The sequence below is a fragment of the Motacilla alba genome, chromosome 2, assembly GCF_015832195.1.
Source record: "Motacilla alba alba isolate MOTALB_02 chromosome 2, Motacilla_alba_V1.0_pri, whole genome shotgun sequence".
NCBI lineage: Eukaryota > Metazoa > Chordata > Aves > Passeriformes > Motacillidae > Motacilla > Motacilla alba.
In genome coordinates this window covers 64,933,781-64,951,496 of record NC_052017.1, presented here as the reverse complement: position 1 = coordinate 64,951,496, position 17,716 = coordinate 64,933,781, and the positions used below count along the sequence as shown (strand labels likewise).

The following is a 17,716-nucleotide window of genomic DNA, read 5'->3' as shown; positions in this document are numbered from 1 at the left end:
TCCTTAAAATTAAGACAGTTTCCACTACTGTAATGTCTAGACCAAAAGGCAAAAGAAAATGGGCACTTGCCAAGAACAGGCTGTGATAATCAGGCAATAATATGCAGAGGCTGCACTCTGAGCTGCTATAAAGTGAGCCAGCTTCACTGATGCTGAGAGCTGCAGCCATTTACAGGCAGAAGCATCTCGACATGCAGCTTTACTTAATAAGCATTTACTTAATAAAAGACTTAGTAAACATTGCTCAATACCTGCCATAAATACTATTTTCATAGTACAGTCCCAGAGGAGTGTCTGATCAAGCCCACTGAAGGCTTGTCACAAAGCACCTTTCAGGGGCCAGAGTACTGCTCTAACAGGAGATGTCCACTGCGTTCATGGATGCTCAGAGCACATCTATTATGTAAAGAAGCCTCTTGAAAAGTGACTTATGCATTTGTGATTCCAAATGTCACTGAAGGTGGTTTCCTACAGAGGCATGTGGACTTTAATGTCCTAAGAAGTTCAGCTACTTGTCTCCATCAAGTGCAGCCAGAAATGGGAACAGTGCAAGATAAAGGTCCTCCACAAGTGTTGCAGCCAAGGCTGAGACTGTGCATACTCCTCTTAAGCACTCGTGTTGCTTTAAAAATGGAACTAAACTCTGGACCCTGGGAGACAGGTGGGTTCCTAATTGCTGCTGGTATGAATGGGATTTAAGTACTTAAACGCTGTAATAAGTTAGTCCAAATAAAATAAGCAAGGGAAAATGACTTCACATTGGCCCTTAAGTGACCTAAGCACATCTATTGTGTGCAGAAGGCACTCCCATGCCCTTAACACCTTTGATAACAGCAATATGACAAGTAGGAAGCTCTATGCTCCTGGTCTTCTACATTTCTGTATGCACTAGATGCACATGGCCTTGCTGAAATTATTCTGGTACTTATAATGGAGCACAGGCAATACTCTAATACAAATTTCTCAAACACCACACACAGGAGTTCAGTGATCAAGTATCAGTGCAAGTATAGTCTTCTAACCCTGCTTGTTGCTGAGCTTGAGATGGTAAGATTCCAAAGATTAGTTTGTCTGCAGTCTTAGGAGCTGTGCACTAACACTTTAGCAAGTTCCCAATAATATTCATGGCACTTCTTTGATGTCTAGCCTATATTCTGCAAAATAGCAGAGTTCTGCAGCCTAAGACAATAACCATTGAAAAGTGCTTTCATTTTTCCTTTGCAGAAGATGTTTCCATAAAGTCTTACTATAGACAGCTTTCCTGCTCTCTGATCCGATAGGTCCCCCTTGATGAGGTATTTTGATAGTATGTCACTGTTTGGAATCAGTAGAGTTGAGTCAAGATACCTCTAGGCCAAGGAGTAGTCTAACGTGCAACCTGCAACCTTTAGCAGGACCTTAAAAGCAAGAGTAAAACCCTCTCAGACAAGTACCTAATGCCTCTTGCTCTATCTAGAATCAAACTGAATTGGAACTATCAAAAATTTAAGGAAGGCTGTTCATTGGGTAGTTCTGCTTCCCCATCAAACACTAGGAACTACTGGACAGAGACAGATTAGGCTACCAGTTTCTGATTCAATAGATTCACAGGTACATTACTAAGGAGCAGCTGTTAGCATAAAAAGATAGAAATTTAGAAATCAGGTAAAAAAAAAAAAAACCTGCATGCTGTTGGCTGCAATGCTTTGTGACGGCTCTTATTCTTTCTCTGAAAAAAAAGCCCTGTAACATCCCAAGCCTCAGCAGCTCCATTATAAAACAGAATTGAAAGCACTCTGCTATCCTACCAAGACTTTGGTGGGGCAAGTGGACACAATTGTGCACACAACTGTGTGTTGAGTTGTCAACTATCCCGGGGTACTGGGGCACTCCACCTCTATTAAGTATACAAATACAAATCTACAGGGGAGTATGGGAGGGGAAGGAGGGCACACAGAGACTAAAGCCAGAACCTGAAAATGACAGTGGACCTCCAAGCTTTATGAAGGGGACAGTCCTTCTGGCTACATCTCACTGGTGCTGCTGCTGACTTAGGCCTGACCCTGCTGGAGCTCAGCCACCTCACCCTGTAGGTGCACAGGTGAGAGAAAAATCATGAAACTGCCATTCTAAACTCATGGCAGCAACACAGAGGGCACAAACGTGGACAGGTTTTCCCCTTGTCGGTTTGTTCCTCTCCTACTACATCTTACAAGGCTTTACAGTTCCTATTTGCTTCCGAGTTTGATTGCCAGCCTGTGATTGCTGAGATATTGAAAAAAAACCTGAAACGAAGAGAAGTGACAAATAAACGAAACAGAGAGGATTTGGTTAATAAAGTACAGACAGTTCTTTTCCTTTTACATGGTCCAACACACAAAGTCTTTCATTGCCAGGGTTACAAGCAGCTTTTCACAAGCACTTCTGGTTTGGAATATTGTATTTCTTCCCAGGGACACTATTTTGTTTGTCTTGGCATGCAGACATTGTAATCAAGTCTATATATTACAGGACTGTGCCTTAGCACAAATGGCAGGCATTTCGAACCCTATTTAGGTTTCTTTCTTGCCCAACAAATTATCTAAAAATAGATAATCAAGACCTCATACTTTACATCTACGTCATTCCTTTTGGCTTAAATGAGGTAAGGAATGCAGGGTTTTTTTCCCTCTCCTCTTTCACTGTTTGGAAGTTTTAGTAAACAGACAAGTCCCCTTTTCTTCCTTCCTTCCCCCTCTTATTTTGTCTTCCATGTGAACAGCCACCAAGCTACAAAAGCCTTGTTATGATAATGTCTTCTCCTTTTGCTTCTGTTGCACTTTTATTGCCTGAGATAAGAGCGTAGGAATTGGGGGCCAGATACACCCTCTCCCATCCATGTCCTTCCCTCATCACGGTAACCCACTGGTTACAGAGTATATTGTAGCTGTAACTGCCCCATCCTTGCAGTCACAGCCTGTGTTTGGTTTCAGAAAAGGCTGACCCTACCTTTCCTGGATTACAGAGCACTGGAATGGAGTCCTGTGAGAACTTGATGGGGTGCAGTTTTGTTGTACATGGGGATTTAGCTCAAAAGCAAGCTGTTGTCATCAAAGAACTGAGCTGTTGCCCTCATGCAACTGCACCCCTACAGGAATTAGCTGCTGCAAGTGGCTTCTGGACAAGCAGGACTAAGAAGTGCTCCAAACTAATACAAGTATTTCTTATGCTTAACCTTTCCCATCTTTCCATAGCTCAGTTAAAATAACTTCTGTGTTCTCAGGCATTTAAGTAGTACATGAATGGGGGAACAGGACCTGACCTGGGGTTAAATTTCCTTTTGCTTTAAATAGTCACAGAACCCCTGAATTTCACACAGTGTGCAAAGCTAGGCAGTGGTGTAGAGACATATGTAATGTAAAATTCTCAACTTGCTTAAATCCACAGGGATTTCCCCTTTCAGAGGATTCAGAGTTGAGTATTAAGATGTAAGAATGCAATGGACAATAAAAGAAGCTTAGATGAATGAAGAGAGGGAGGGAACAAGTGTTGAAAATGTCTGAAAAAAATTGTATAGATTGCGTAGCAGAAGGGATTTCTAGACTAGAAATGACCTTGGGTTTAGTCACACTGAAAGCAAAGTCATGACTGATGGAGAGACATATTCAGGGTCTCACCCATGAATCAGTTCCTGTTCTGTCCTACTGTTAAAACTCCAAATTAAACTATAATGAGCATTTCAACCATTTCTTCAAACGAGGCCTTACAGATTATCACAATGAAAGTAAGGAATGACAGGCCCCAGTATAACACTGGGAGCAGTTAAACAGAGCCAAATCTGCACCTGGATGCTAAGCTTCCTCTGAAGTGATATGTACCTAGGCAGGCCATTAGCATTCTCTGTGCCTTTATTTCATGTGTACAATAAAAAAATTGTTTTCTTATAGGAAGATAAAAGAAAGAGAAAATACAGAAAGAACAAAGACCAAATGTGCAGGTATTTTCTTTGTGTATTATTCTAGGGATAAGAAATAGATCTAAGAATGTTTGTCCCAGTTAAACAGTGCAACTACTTCACATTTCCCAGGGAAAGTAAACACCGTGATCCAGCAAAAATGTTTTTGAGGACAAACCCCTCAGTCTTCTCTTTTTATTTATTTATTTTTAATGGCTTCTTCTTTCTCTGTCTAGAATTACGTAATCACAACCCAAATCCTAAATTCTCATTCCCACAACACAGGGCAAAGGAAACATTACAGAGCAGGGAAGACTTCCCCCTTTTGAGCCACCTTATCTGTCCCTCTTCTTGCAGTGCCACTGGCCTACATACGAGCAATCAGGAAGCTGTATAACTATGCAGGACCATTATTTTGCTACTGGGTTACAAGTGTTGCTTGGCCCTGGGCAGCCTGAAAGCAGTTTGTGAGCTTTGGACTAAGAGTGACACTGATCTTCTACCCTCGAGTGCATGATGTTTTCTGCTCAGAGTAACACCTTCAGGTATAAAGGCAGGTATAAAGTCTACCTGGACTGATCAGAGGTGGAGTAGATAGAAGAGAAGAGAAAAAATTCATCTCAGACTTCAAATCAGTCAATTGTTTGAGACACAATTAAAAAAAAAAACAAACAAAAAAAAACCAAACTATGAGCTCCACGTCAAAATTGTAAAAGCCATGGATTACCTTTGTCAACCCACATCTAACACAATTTCTTTTTCCCTTGTCTTTCCACGAGATGGAAAAAAACTGGCAGTTGCTTTGGAAACTTAACTCTGACTTTTCCCAAAGTTTGGCTTGAGAGACCCTGAAAACTTGGCCAGAGCTCAGAGATGTACAGAAGAGCACAAAAATCCCTGCACATTTACCTGGGTATCACTCGTACTTCTCACACACACTGCCAGTCCATCAGCACTCTTTCACACCACGCTGCCTAAGTTTAGTACAGAGATGGACTTCACTTCCAAAGCAATTTAGTCTCCAAGTAAGTACATAGCGAGTGACATTTCCAGAATCACCTTTTTATTGACGCTGAAGTTATTTTTGGCAGGGCAAGGAAAGTTTTTCCTTCCCTCCCCCTTTTTTTCCAATCGCACAAGATTACGGTATGTCTGTACAGTAATCTAATGCCCCGTGGGCAGTTCTGTACCATGCCCAGACGTTTTTGAGTAATATTAGGACGAAAGGCTCCACATTTGTGTCTTTTGGGAAAAAACCCAAAAAACCAACCAACCACCACCCCCTCTGGTAAAAGGTCACTAAAAGCGATTATTGAATAAGCGAGGATGACAGGAATTAATATGCGGGATAGCCTACCCATTTTAAAAAAATTTAAGGGTTTTTCTTGCCCCTCGCTTGTGATCCATCCAAACAGACCGCACCGTGATACGGAAACATCCACAAGCGCCGGGAAGGAGGCGGATGAGCTCCCGGGGAGGATCGGGGGTACCTGTCCCAAACGCGCTTGGCCATCACACACCGCCCCGCCACTTTTCCCGCGATCCCGGGCTCACCCCGTTATCCAGGGCCGGCACCAGCGGGAAAAGGGAGAGGAGCTCCTTCTCCCCTCACCGCCAACACCGACACAGCACCCGGGGGGTCCCCGCAGCCCGTCCCCTCCGCTGCCCCTCATTTCCCACTCCGCGCGGACAGCTTCCCGGGGGCTCTGCGCCTGAAGACAGCTCAGCGGAGGGCAGAAGGGAGACCCGGCCGCCCCGCGGGCACACGGCTCGCCTTGAGGAGATGAGGGGAGCCCCGAGCCGTCCGAGCCCCGCCTGCCGTGCCGTGCCGTGCCGTGCCGCGCCCCCGCGCTCACCTTGTACTTCATGGCTGCGCCAACGCTCCCCGCCGCATCCCCGCGCGCTCTGCGCGCACCGCCGCGCGCCGCCGCGCCACTCTCACGCTCATTTGCATAGCGCCGCCCCATCTGCTGGGGCATGAGAGGGCCCCGCCCCCCTGCGCCGGGACCGCGGGGGCGGCGCGGAGGGAGGCGGCGGTGCGCGGGTTCGGGACCGGCTGCGGCGCGTCCCGCCGCTTCCCTCCGCCGCTTCCCTCCGCCCATGGCCGGGGAGAGAGAGCCCCACAGAGCGAGGGCTGGCCGCCCGGCTCCCCGCGACCCCGCCCGTGCCTTTTCAAAGCTGCTCGCCGTCACTTTTCCCTGGCGGAAAAAGACCTGGGGGCGCAGGTTGACAGCGGCTGAACAGGAGCCAGCGTGTGCCCAGGGAGGCCGATGGCATCCTGGCCTGCATCAGCACTAGTATGGCCAGCAGGACCGGGGCAGTTATCCCTTGTACTGGGCACTTGTGAGGCCACGCCTCACGTCCTGTGTCCGCGTCTTGGCCTCTCACTGAATGACCTTGAGGTGCTGGAGCAGGTCCAGAGAAGGGCAGTGGAGCTGGTGGGTCTGGAGCACAAGTCCTGTGAAGGGAGACTGGAGGAACTTGGGGGTGTTTAGCCCCCAAGAAAAAGAGGCTGGTGGGGGACCTTGACGCTCTACAACCACCTGACATGATGTTGTACCCAGGTGGCGTTTGGTCTCTCCTCCCAGGCAGCCAGCAACAGGACAAGAGGACATAGCCTCAAAATGTCCATCCTGAATGGGATGTTCAGGTTGGACATAAGGAAGAATTTTTTCATGCAGAGGGGGGGGACCCATTGGAATCTGCTGCCCAGGGAGGTGGTTGAGTCACCAACCCGGCAAATGTTCAATAAACAGCTGGACATGGCACTTAATGCCATGGCCTAGTTGACAAGGTGGTGTTCGGTCAAGGGTTGGACTCAATGATCTTGGAGACCTTTTCCAGATCAATTGATTCTGCAAACCTTTTCCATCCATCCCTCGCTCCCATAGGCATTTTTCTCACATGCAGCTCTTGGAGGCGCTGAACACTGCTTTGTTCGAGTCTTTGTAATTATTTTTGTTCTCACTTTTCCTCAGAAGATGATTTTTTTAAACTACTACTGCTCATATCAATCTGGCAAGTGTTCGCTTTGCCTGGCTGCTCTTTTAATGCTGGTTAGACACCAGAGGCCAAGAATGCTTTAATGGCCTGGAGGTGTCCATTATAAAGAGTGACCATTGTAAATAAGGATTATTTGGAAGAGAGTAATAATTAACTCTGGTATCTTGGAAGCAAGAAACAGCAGGGAAAATAGATGTGGGGTGATCCTCCATGCTTTTCAAGTTAGATCTCTTAATCAGGCATGATTAATATGATGCACATAATAGGAATCTTATACTCCAGCTTCTTTAGAGGAACAGGAAATAAATTCCCTCCTTTTTCCCCGAGCTGAATCTTACCCAACATTTTTAGGTCACAGATGGACTCAAGCTATTTCTGGTGGCCTAAGGAAAAATAGCAAAGAATAATCTTGTACTAGCAGATTATAAACATGACTACATTCCATAGTACAATGTTATCCTTAAATTCTCATGTGACTAATCCTCTAGAGAGGGATCCTATTGCTAAAATGGCTTCTTGACTGATAAAGAATGCCATACTTTTATCTGCAATCTCCTCTGTTCTTCAGTTCCAGCATAAAATATGTGGCTGTACTCTACAAATTTAGTAATTGAATGCAAAAATGCATTTTTTTTCCTGTGCTGTCTTCTTGACTGCACATGCCATAATAGCTCATGGGTGTGTGTCCCTGTCAGTACAAAATAAGTCTCAAATTCGTGAGAAGCGTGAGCTCCTGCTTTCTGCAATGCAGAAGAGCCACTGTGGCTGGACTGTGGCTTTGCTGCTCCAACCCCTTGTAGGGGTTTTTCTCTGGGCCTTTCTTTCCATTTTTGTTTTTGCTTCTGATTCTTCTGATTTCCCTAGAAGAAACATGAAATAGATGATATTTTATGTGCACTGGGTTTAGGGCAAGGTTGTTTTAAGTGCAGCATCAAAATAAATGTGGGTAGTTTCAAGAGAATAAAACTCACTTGTATGCTGTGTCCTTAGACACTTTAATTAAGAAAGGAATTCTTCCAGTGATTATGTATAACCAGCTTACTATTAAGAGAGTGCAAATCTCTTTGGAGCATTTCTTAATTGAAGAGTTAAGAATCAAAGAAACACTGTTTTTCTTTTTGCATATTTTTGCTCTTCATACTCCAAGTAGAAAATTAATTTTAGATACAGAGGATGGAATGGCTAAGGTGTTAGCATGATGTTGGACTAGCATCCAGATCCCCTTCCTTGAATAAGCTCTATATGATCTCCTCCCATGGAACCATTACCATGAAGATAAATGCATTAAGGATTGTAAAGCCGCATCAGCAAGAACCAAATAAGTATTGGAGACAAAACTAAGTAACATCATATTTCTGACTTCACCTATATTTAAACTCAGAGTACATCTGGTTTCCAGGCATCCCACCAATAGTGATACTTTTCTTGTAATTGGTGTTTTTTCAGAACGCTTTACAATCACGTTATGAAACCTAAGCACATTTGAGAAGCTGTGCCTTCTGCTATTATTTTAGCTTGCATTGCTTTTAATGCATGTAGAAAGTCCCTGACTGATTTTAATATGAGGTAACAGATGTGTCAGTATGAAACTCTAGTTGGAGTGTTCCTGTGTGTGTATCGTTTTGCCTTTATCGCTCTCCATAACTCTTACTAAATACTTTTACTTAGATGCCACTGGAATGACACTTGGGGCACAAACCCACAAAGTCTGTCAGTGTTGGTGGCTGTGCTTTACAACTCTGAAGAAGCAGACATAAGAGCTGGTATTTTACGGGGAGAAAAAGAGATTGCCATCGCACAGCACTGCGCAGTGAAGTCCCACTGCTCATTTTATTCACACACCCTCCCTCCCCCTCTCTCACCCACTCCATTTACCCTGAGGGGGTTTTTAATTTCCCCCAGGGTGAAACACTCCCACTCAGAGGGACACTCGGAGCAGAGCCGGCAGCATGGCGGAGCTCCATGGTCTATCACGGGTATCGGGAATTCGATATACCTTAAAAGAGAGATTTGTAAGCGTGATCTGCTAAGCTCCTCCTGTTGCTGTAAGAAGTTGGGATTGCGGCAGGCACGTCTGTGGTTAGTGCAAGCACCCCGCTGCTCTCGGTGACCTTGGTGGCGGCCGTGCCTTTGCTATGCAATATTGTATTTCAGGCACAGCCTAGGGAAGTTTTGAGTCGGTTGCCTTGGATAATCAGCTCAATTATACAATGCAACTTGCTGATGAGGAAGCTGGGACCAGGCATTACTGATGTCTGTGTTTCAGAGGCAACTTGAGCTGTATTGCCAGGATTTATAACTACAAGGTCCTATTGAAGTTCTCAGGAGGGTAATTCATGTAATGTGCCTTTTTTGCTTCAGAGCACAGCAATGGCTTGATTCACTGCCTCATATCTATTCCACTGCAATTCTAGCAGAGTAGCAAATGGGTTCTGTGACTTCGTCTTGTGCCTCTGTCAGTGGCTTTTTTTTTGTTTCCTTGCTTTTGCTGAGGGCAATTAGTATTACTCACTGCTCATTTGGGCAACCTACTGCTTGTCTCCTGCTCTCATACCCCATCCTGCTGAGCTTATTGCTTGCTTTATTTCTAATCATGTCTCTGCTCTGTGTCTTCCCGTCGCCCCCCTGGCTGCCAGCTGGGGTGCTGAGGTGTTTGGGAGGTGCCAGCAGGTGAAGTTATCACTATAGGGCAGCCACAGGGACTGCTTATCAACTGGGCTCTGCGGCTGGCCCGCTGCAGCCCTCGGCATACGGCATGGAACAGAGCTGCCAGCGGGCGGGAAGGGAATACCCGCTGAAGCACATCAGCCAGCTATCACCTTGTGACAATTGATAGGGGAACACGAGACAGATATCCTGCTCTGAAAGGTTACTCAAACAAAAATCCCCTTGTTCCTGTTTCTCCATTGACACAATCTGAGAAAAGAGAGACACAGCAGAGTGTCTCCCTCACAGTTGAGAGAGTCTTTTCAGGAAGGGTCTGTGAGCTCTGTGTTTGGGAAACATTGAGCTGTCTTTTTTTTTTTTCTCCCCTCTACACAAAGGCCTAACTATCTCTTGGGTAATGTTGTGCGGCATCTGCATTTCTTCTTGCTGTGATACTTGGCCAGGGGGTTTGGATTAAAATTAATTTAGTTTTAGTGCCACTGCACTTTCTGAGCGTAGGAGTCATAATTAGCTTCATGTCCTGTCACCTATATAATGCTACCCAGGCTGGTTCAGCAGATATGCAGTGGATGGAATTTCTTCAGTGCAGAATGGTTTTCTACACACACTCAGAGTGGTGGAATTTGCTTCCTTGGACGTATCTGTTAAAAAAGATGAAACACTCTTGTTTCCTGAGAAGAACATTAACAAAAGTTCACCACTGACATGGGCAGCATTCTGTGTCTGTCTGCATAGAAAGGCTCCCTCTCCCACCTCAGTAGGAGATAATAAGAAAAAGATTTCATTCTCACCCAAAGAAGGGAATATTTTGCATTTTGCAAACCAAAACAAAGTCTGCTCGATTTTTCTTTGACCAGTGGTGGAAATATTTTTAAGCAAGTGTTCTATTCCATTAAACAGTATGAGAAATCTGTCCTGACAGACAGAGAAGTGGGTAGCAGTCATTATAGTGGTGAGATTTAAATGCAAGGATCAAATTGTGAGAATAAAAATTGTGACATAGAATTATCTTCTTAAATTTGCCTGTCCTTTGCCATTTTAAGATGCCTTAGATGCCTTTTAACCACAGGGTTAGTTCACCCCCCTTGCTTTATAATTCTACATCTACTTTAATATATACTAACTAATCTTACAGGCATCCCACCTCCTTTCACAATTAGGCACAAAAGCTGTTCACATTCTTGAGAAGGGCATTTTATGCAGTGTTTCATCAGGAACTGCTCATTTAACTTTGTAAGTCAACCATCAAGGCCCTGTTTAGTGCCCCTCCTTCAGATAAGAGGAATAAATGCAGCTCCTTCTATCCTCTCTGTTTTGCTTCAAATGCCAGCCAGAAAGAAACATACTGGTGTCCTCCCACCCAAAAGGTTTTGAAAGTGAATCCAGCCTTTGTTAGCTTGAGAAATCATGGAAGGCAGTTGGAATTTAGATATTCTGGCACTGGCTTGTCACTAAGCCACCAGCCTGACTCAGTGAACAAAACCTGAAAAATGTGTTCAGTTAAAACAACAACAACAACAAAACCAACAACAACAACAACAACAAAAGGGAGGGTATAAATACCACTACAGTTTTCACTTGTTATGAGAAGCAAGCAGTCACCTTCTCAGGGGAGAATGGACATGGGAAAGGGAAACAGTGGAATGGCTATTAAAACAGCATGAGGAACACATCTTACTCTGGAGAAAAGAAAAATAATGTAAAATTGAAAAGAAGTAAATTTATCTCTGTTCCAGCACTGGAAATCAGTGCCACAGAAATGATTCTCATCAATGGCAAGCTGAACATGAGTCAGCAGTGCCCTGGCAGCCAGGAGGGCCAACCCTGTCCTGGGGGGCATCAGGCACAGCATGGCCAGCGGGCAAGGATGGGGATTGTCCTGCTCTGCTCTGCACTGGGGCAGCCTCACCTCCAGTGCTGGGGGCAGTTCTGGGAGGCACAGTACAAAGAAGACACGGAGCTCTTAGAGAGGATCCAAAGGAGGGCCATGAGGATGGTGAAGGGCTTTGAGGGGAAGCCATATGAGGAGCAGCTGAGGTCACTTGGTCTGTTCAGCCTGGAGGAGAGGAGATTGAGGGGAGACCTCATTGCAGTTACAACTTCCTCATGAGGGGAAGAGGAGAGCAGGCACTGAACTCTTCCATCTGGTGACCAATGACAGGACACGAGGGAATGGTGTGAAACTGTATCAGAGGAAGTTCAGGTTGGATATTTGTCCTAGGGTGACTTTATGATACTTGTATCCCCAATTGTCTGTTCTGTTTATGCTGGATATTAAGTTCTGCACCTTTAAGACTGGTTCTGAGAGCAAAGGTGGGGAAAAGAAGCACGGAGTTTGTTTTTAGAAGCTGCACTTGCTCCCACACATTCTCTCTCATGGACTGTGCTTTCTGCAGCATGGACAGTGGGAGAGAGCTCTCCTTCGCTTTTTAGTTCATTTTTTTAGCTAGCTGAGGCAGAGAAGTTCCCTGGACTGTGGCTTTTCTTTTTCTTGGGACTGATCAGCCCTGCTCTGGACTGAAAACCCAGAAAAACACCGGGTGCTCACACCTGTGGCCCGCCTGGGCCTGGGACACAGCATTTTCCAGCTCAGGAGGGACCGATAAGAGACTGAGTGAGCTGAGCTACACCCCATGAAAAGGACTTTCTGAATTTGCCATCTCTTCAGAACAGCAAGAAGTTTTATTGTTTAATATTCATTTTTTTATGCTTGTGAATACTTTCCTTATTAAATAAACAGGTTTTTTCCACTTTTCTCCAAGGAAATCTTTTCCCAAAACGGTTGGGGGAGGGGCCGCTTGAATCTGCTTTCTAGAGAGACCCCTTTGGAAGTTTCCTCCCAAATTTGCCATGACCAAGGCCAATATTAGAAAAAGGTTTTTTACCCAGAGGGTGTTGGGCACTAGAGCAGGCTCCTCAGGGAACTGGTCACAGCACCAAGCCTGACAGAGTTCAAGAAGCGTTTGGGCAATGCTCTTGGGCACATGGTGTGACCCTTGGGGCAGGGCCAGGAGCTGGACTAGATCCAAACCAGCATATTCTGGGATTCTGTGAAAAGCTTTTCCAGGTCCGTGCAGCAGCTCCCCATGGAGATGGCTGGTGTAGAGCACTTGAGTCAGGGGGACTTCATGTCCTCAGCAGTGCTGGGAGGAATTTGTGGAGGACAGCTTAAAGGGTCATGCACCCTTTGCAGAGCTGAGGCAAAGTAGGAGTTCTGGGAACCTTGGCACGTGCTCTGGTGCAGATTTGGTGCGCCACTGGTGAGAGGAGAGATGGCAAAAGCCCATGGCATCTAGGTGGGCAGATTGGATCTCCGGTGCCTGTTTGCCTAGGAACTGATGTTGTTGGGAGGGGAAGAAGAATGTGAGGTATGCAGGGAAGACTGGAGAGGGAAAAGAATGTCAGCATGAAGCATGCACTGGCCTATTCCTTCCAGAGATACTGTCAAAGGGTTATTCATTTCCCAAACAAACGAACCAGTCTAATAGTCATGCTCGCAGGCTACACTCCCTTATTTTCCCCTCCAGCACAGAATATATTTAATGCATGGGTTAAAAAATACCAACTTGCTTCCAGACATGTGGCATGCATGCCATTCAACCTACTGATGCCAAAAGAGTTTTTCTTGTTTTTCCTAAGAAAAACTGAGAAATGGCACAACTATGGAGACTGCAAAGGACTTCTGTTCTCTTCTGCTTCACAACTGTGTGGATGAAATATGATAAATATAGGGAGGTTGCTCAAGAGGAAGTGTATGTTTAGATATCACAGCTTGTTTAAGATGAAAGGAATCCAGAACTGGGACCGGAATTGCCTCAGACAACAAACTTGGGCTCAAAGCTTAGGAGTGTTAACCTTTTCATGCAGTTGGAAGAAGTCATAGTGCTGGCATCCAAAAACTCAGATCTTTACCTGAACTTTCTACTTGAACTTTCCCCATGCTGGGTAGAACTCCTGAGCTGGGATTTTATTCAACATGGAACATGTTACATTATTCCACTAGATAACTAAAATTGTTAAAATGGGAATGACTTGAGTACAGTATTTGTTTTCTTTTGAATACATTCACCCAGCATACTAGGTTTGTCGGAACAAAGTCCTGACTCAAATAGCACACAACCCACCTGCAAAGGAGTTTCTAAATGGAAGCAGGAGTGTCAGTATGGACAATTATGTAGGAAAGAGTGGTCAGGAATAAAAAGGTTCACTTTCCTTCAACACCCTGGAAAGGTAAGGCTTTGTAGACTAAGATCAGCAAGTTTTTTCTCAGGAGGTGTAACCTCTCTCACCTCCTCACCTACACACAGAGTAACATGCAGCAACATTCATCCCCAGAAGCTTTCTCTTGAATACAGTAGTGCACAGCTCTGCTCTTTCCAGTCTGTAGTGCCCTGCTCCTGTCTACTTTTCCTGCCTACCTCTCCTTCCCCTCCTCCTGCCTTCCCAGTCCTGCAGTTGGCAGGGTGGAGAGGCCCAATTCCAGGCACATATGCTAACACTTTGCTCTGAACTTGTGTGGAAGGAGCTTGTACAGACACATGAAGGTACAAAAATAGTGTATAAAGAGGGGGGTGTGTTGTATTACTCATACATGTATTAGATAGATTTAAAATACTGCATAAAAACCCTTGAAACCCCATGAATCTTCTGTACAGAGCATTTGTGTGTCTTAACCCCATTTTGGGAGCCAGGACCAAAGCCAGCCTTGTCAAAATATTCTCTCCTTCCTCCTATTTACAAAATGCACACTACTTTAACTTGGCAAAACATAAAAAATGACCCAAAAATATAATCTCTCCTGATCAGAACTTGTCCATCAGTTTTACACATCATTCAAGGAATTGTCCCGTGACTGGACTAGCCATTTTGCTTTTGCAAAGCTTGTTAGATTTGTTCTCTCTGTTTTTCAAACCTTTTGTTACAAATCTCCCTCATTTCTTCCAGAAAAAAAAAATACTTGCTGTTGCTGTATTTTATATATTCATGTTTTCTCTCTCCCCTTCTCTCATCAGCCACCCTTTCAAACCAAAAGCATTTCTCTCTGGTAAGGCCATCAGCTCAGTGGTTGTTCACTAGCCAGCAGCCAGTTTATTCCAGTAGAAGGAGAAGCAAAAATAAAACTTTAATAAAATGCAAGTTTGGGATTGAAAAAAAAATACAGTGGAGAAAGTTCTGTTTTGCCTTTACTGCCAAGCTTCCCATGAAGTCTCAGCCTAGATGAGTTTTGAAGCTTGAGGAATTCCTTCGTTTGGAGGTGTTTGGAGGGAGGATATAAGATAGGAAAGCAGTCATCTTGTCTTTCTTTTGCTTCAAATAGATCTGTGGAGATCAGTTGATATCCATAACAACAGAAAACAGCATATGAAATGCCTCACACTGTCTGACTTATTTTTCTCTTCTTTGGGTGTTGGTGTTTAAGCTCTCATCTCATACTCAGTGTAAATTTGCATCTCTACAAAACTGCCAAAAAAGGTTTTCTTTGCTGCCATCTAAATCTGTTTATGGTCTACTCTCCCAAAATCATTCTTTAAAGGAAAATGACTGACTTTCAAACCCCTCCTCCTCTTCTGTTATTTTTAACAAGCATTTCAGTGTGGTGTCATTTAGAGAAAAGATCATTGCATTGCTGTGTGTTGCAGGACTCTCAGGAAACAATGCTAGCAGAGAAGGAATGTGGGAACTCTGTTCCCTCTCTTTTCCATTTGCAAACTCTGAATGCTTCCAACAACAGGGTAGCCAAAGACGGGGTGAAAAGGACAGAACATGCTCCCATTGGCAAAACTTCTCTCATCTTCACTGGGACAAGGATTTGGTCATGCCATGCAGCATCCCAAGCCCTGGACTGAGGACTTCACCGGCTCCTCGCAGCAGGCTGGCTCTGCTGAGGGGCACAGCACTTGCAGATAACTCAGCTCTCACAAGTATCCACCAGAGTTTTCTGCTTCCTTCGGTCTGGATACTTGCACAGGTGATGGAAGCACCAGTCTCGGGCTCATATGAAAGGAAGACTCTGTACAACTCTTGCTGGCCTCACCTTCAACACCTCTCTTCTTGTCTTTGTCTGCCCTTTCCCTTACATCCCAGCTGACTCATGGTGTTTGCTTCTGAAGTCTGATGAGGGCTTGAGTCATAAGGATTTGACACTTCACATCCTCAGATTTCAGCCCTGTCTGGAAGCTGTAAAGGTCTGTCTCCACGTGTCATTACAGCTTTTGAGGAGGGGCTGAGCTCTTTTGTTGTGTCATAACGCTGTGGAGTACATTTGTCTGGAAGCCATGAGTCAGTACTGGAGAGACTGTCCTTTATCTGCAAGTCCTGAGATAGAGGGTGTTGGCTCTGGCTCGGTAAGGGTGCTCTGTAAAAGGATCTTGGTCATGCTTTCCCAGTCACTGTAGCACCGTAGTGAGCACAGCTGCTGTGGGATGGCTCCACAGTAGCTATTCCAGAAGTTGTTGCCTCCAGTGAAAGACCATGGTATGGCTGAGTGTTTGCCCAAAAAAGAAGACCGCGGAGGACATATATATGCCATCCCCTCTCCTCAGAACATAAGCAGTGGTCTGATGTGACTGTCGGGTGGTGTAAATGTTGGTGCAGAAATGAAAGTCAAAGGTGTGCTGGGAGAGCAGGTTTCGGGGATATATGTGTAGATAGGTCCAAAAGGTTTAGACTGAAGCTGGTGTCATAGGCTCCTTAGACTCTTCTTGTAATTTCTTTTTCCTTATTTCTCAGAGATGGAGGTTCTGGTGCAGAGATCAAAGTGGGATAGCATGAGAAATGCAAGGTCCCAAATGCTGACTCCTGACCTAAGCACATGGGTGAGGGAGAAGTCTGTTGGACCAAGCTGCTTTTATAGGAGCTGTTACCACTCTAGAGAGTAATGGAGAGAGATGATTCCTTGAATTTGTGGGAAAAGGGAAGGAGGGCAAAAAAAAGGAAGATACATAGGGATATAGACTATTATTGATCAATATAATAGGAGTGAAATAGTCAGGGGCATCAGGAATACAAAGCACCCCACACCTTATGTGGATCAGTACATATTATGGCCTTTTCTGTCTTTTGAGAAACCTGTTCCACTTCTTACTTTGATATTTTAAATATTCTACACTTGATAAATAACAAAAAATATGGTCCTTAAAGACTGAACCACATTCTGGTAGCAGCCAAGATAACTTTATGAAGACAGACAAATTTGTGTTAAATTAAAAAAAAAATATATAATGCTAGAAAGTTATGTAAGAGTCTATTTTAAAATCATCTGGTCCTAATTTACTAAATTTACTGCCTCAGAGCTAATGCCAAACTTCTACATTTGATTTATAGAAATACTTTAGCACATTTTTCCATCAGGCTATTGTAGAATATATTTACTGCCTTTTTATTATAGTTAAAAATGCAGACTTTTGAAAGGAAAGGAACATTTTTGAAGAGCCTATTGATAGTTTCTCACAGGATGCCAGGAGACATGCAGATAGTAAACAATGCTGTGTGCTTAGGAACATTCCACTCGATTTTCAACTCCTTCACCATCTTTTTTTTCTTTGTAATTGAACAAAGTGATCCATCTGGTAAATGGATGTTTGAAAATGTCCAGTTTGTGCCAAACCACTTTTCTTAAGCACAGACTACATTTTTTTCAGGCAAATATTTAAACAGCAGCCGCACTGTGATGCATTGCTAGCCATTAAAAAAATACACACAAAACCCAGACAGCAGGCAGGGGGGAGTCAGGGTGGAAGAAAGCTTAACAAATACTCCATTAAAAATCTATCTAAAAATATCATGCTAAACAACCCTCCTTCTTCCCCTTTCTCTTCCTGACAAGGGTTTCCAAATGGGAAATGACTGCTAGGGAGTAGAATCTACATTCTGATCAGCAGAGCAACTGAACACATGCTTAATTTTACACACATGCCCAAGTCCTTTATTAATTTCTGTGTCTGTGCTTCACAGAACTGGGTCCTTGATAAATCTCTGTCTACTTGTACAACAAAATTCTGTTCCAGAAGTGTTAGTTTTTCAATGTTTTTGAGAAATCACTGTGCTTTTTGCTCTCCTGTATCCATCTCCCATTGAACTTATCCACAAAGTTTGATCCATGTGCAGTGAGTTCTCAAATAAATGGATATTGAA

General features: G+C 44.3%; 1 protein-coding gene across 2 annotated transcripts in view; it reads right to left on the bottom strand.

Moving 5' to 3' along the window:
* The window catches only part of NEDD9 (neural precursor cell expressed, developmentally down-regulated 9), a 103,744-nt gene that overhangs the window by 32,513 nt on the left and 53,515 nt on the right, over nucleotides 1-17,716 (bottom strand). Inside the window, exon 1 of one of the 2 annotated variants that reach the window (XM_038127061.1) lies at nucleotides 5,770-6,030. The exons of the other annotated variant lie outside the window; for it this stretch is intronic. Coding sequence (XP_037982989.1) covers nucleotides 5,770-6,015 — 246 coding nt within the window. The 5' untranslated portion in view covers nucleotides 6,016-6,030. Of the gene's footprint in view, nucleotides 1-5,769; nucleotides 6,031-17,716 lie in introns of those variants that run through there. 2 annotated transcript variants of the gene reach the window in all.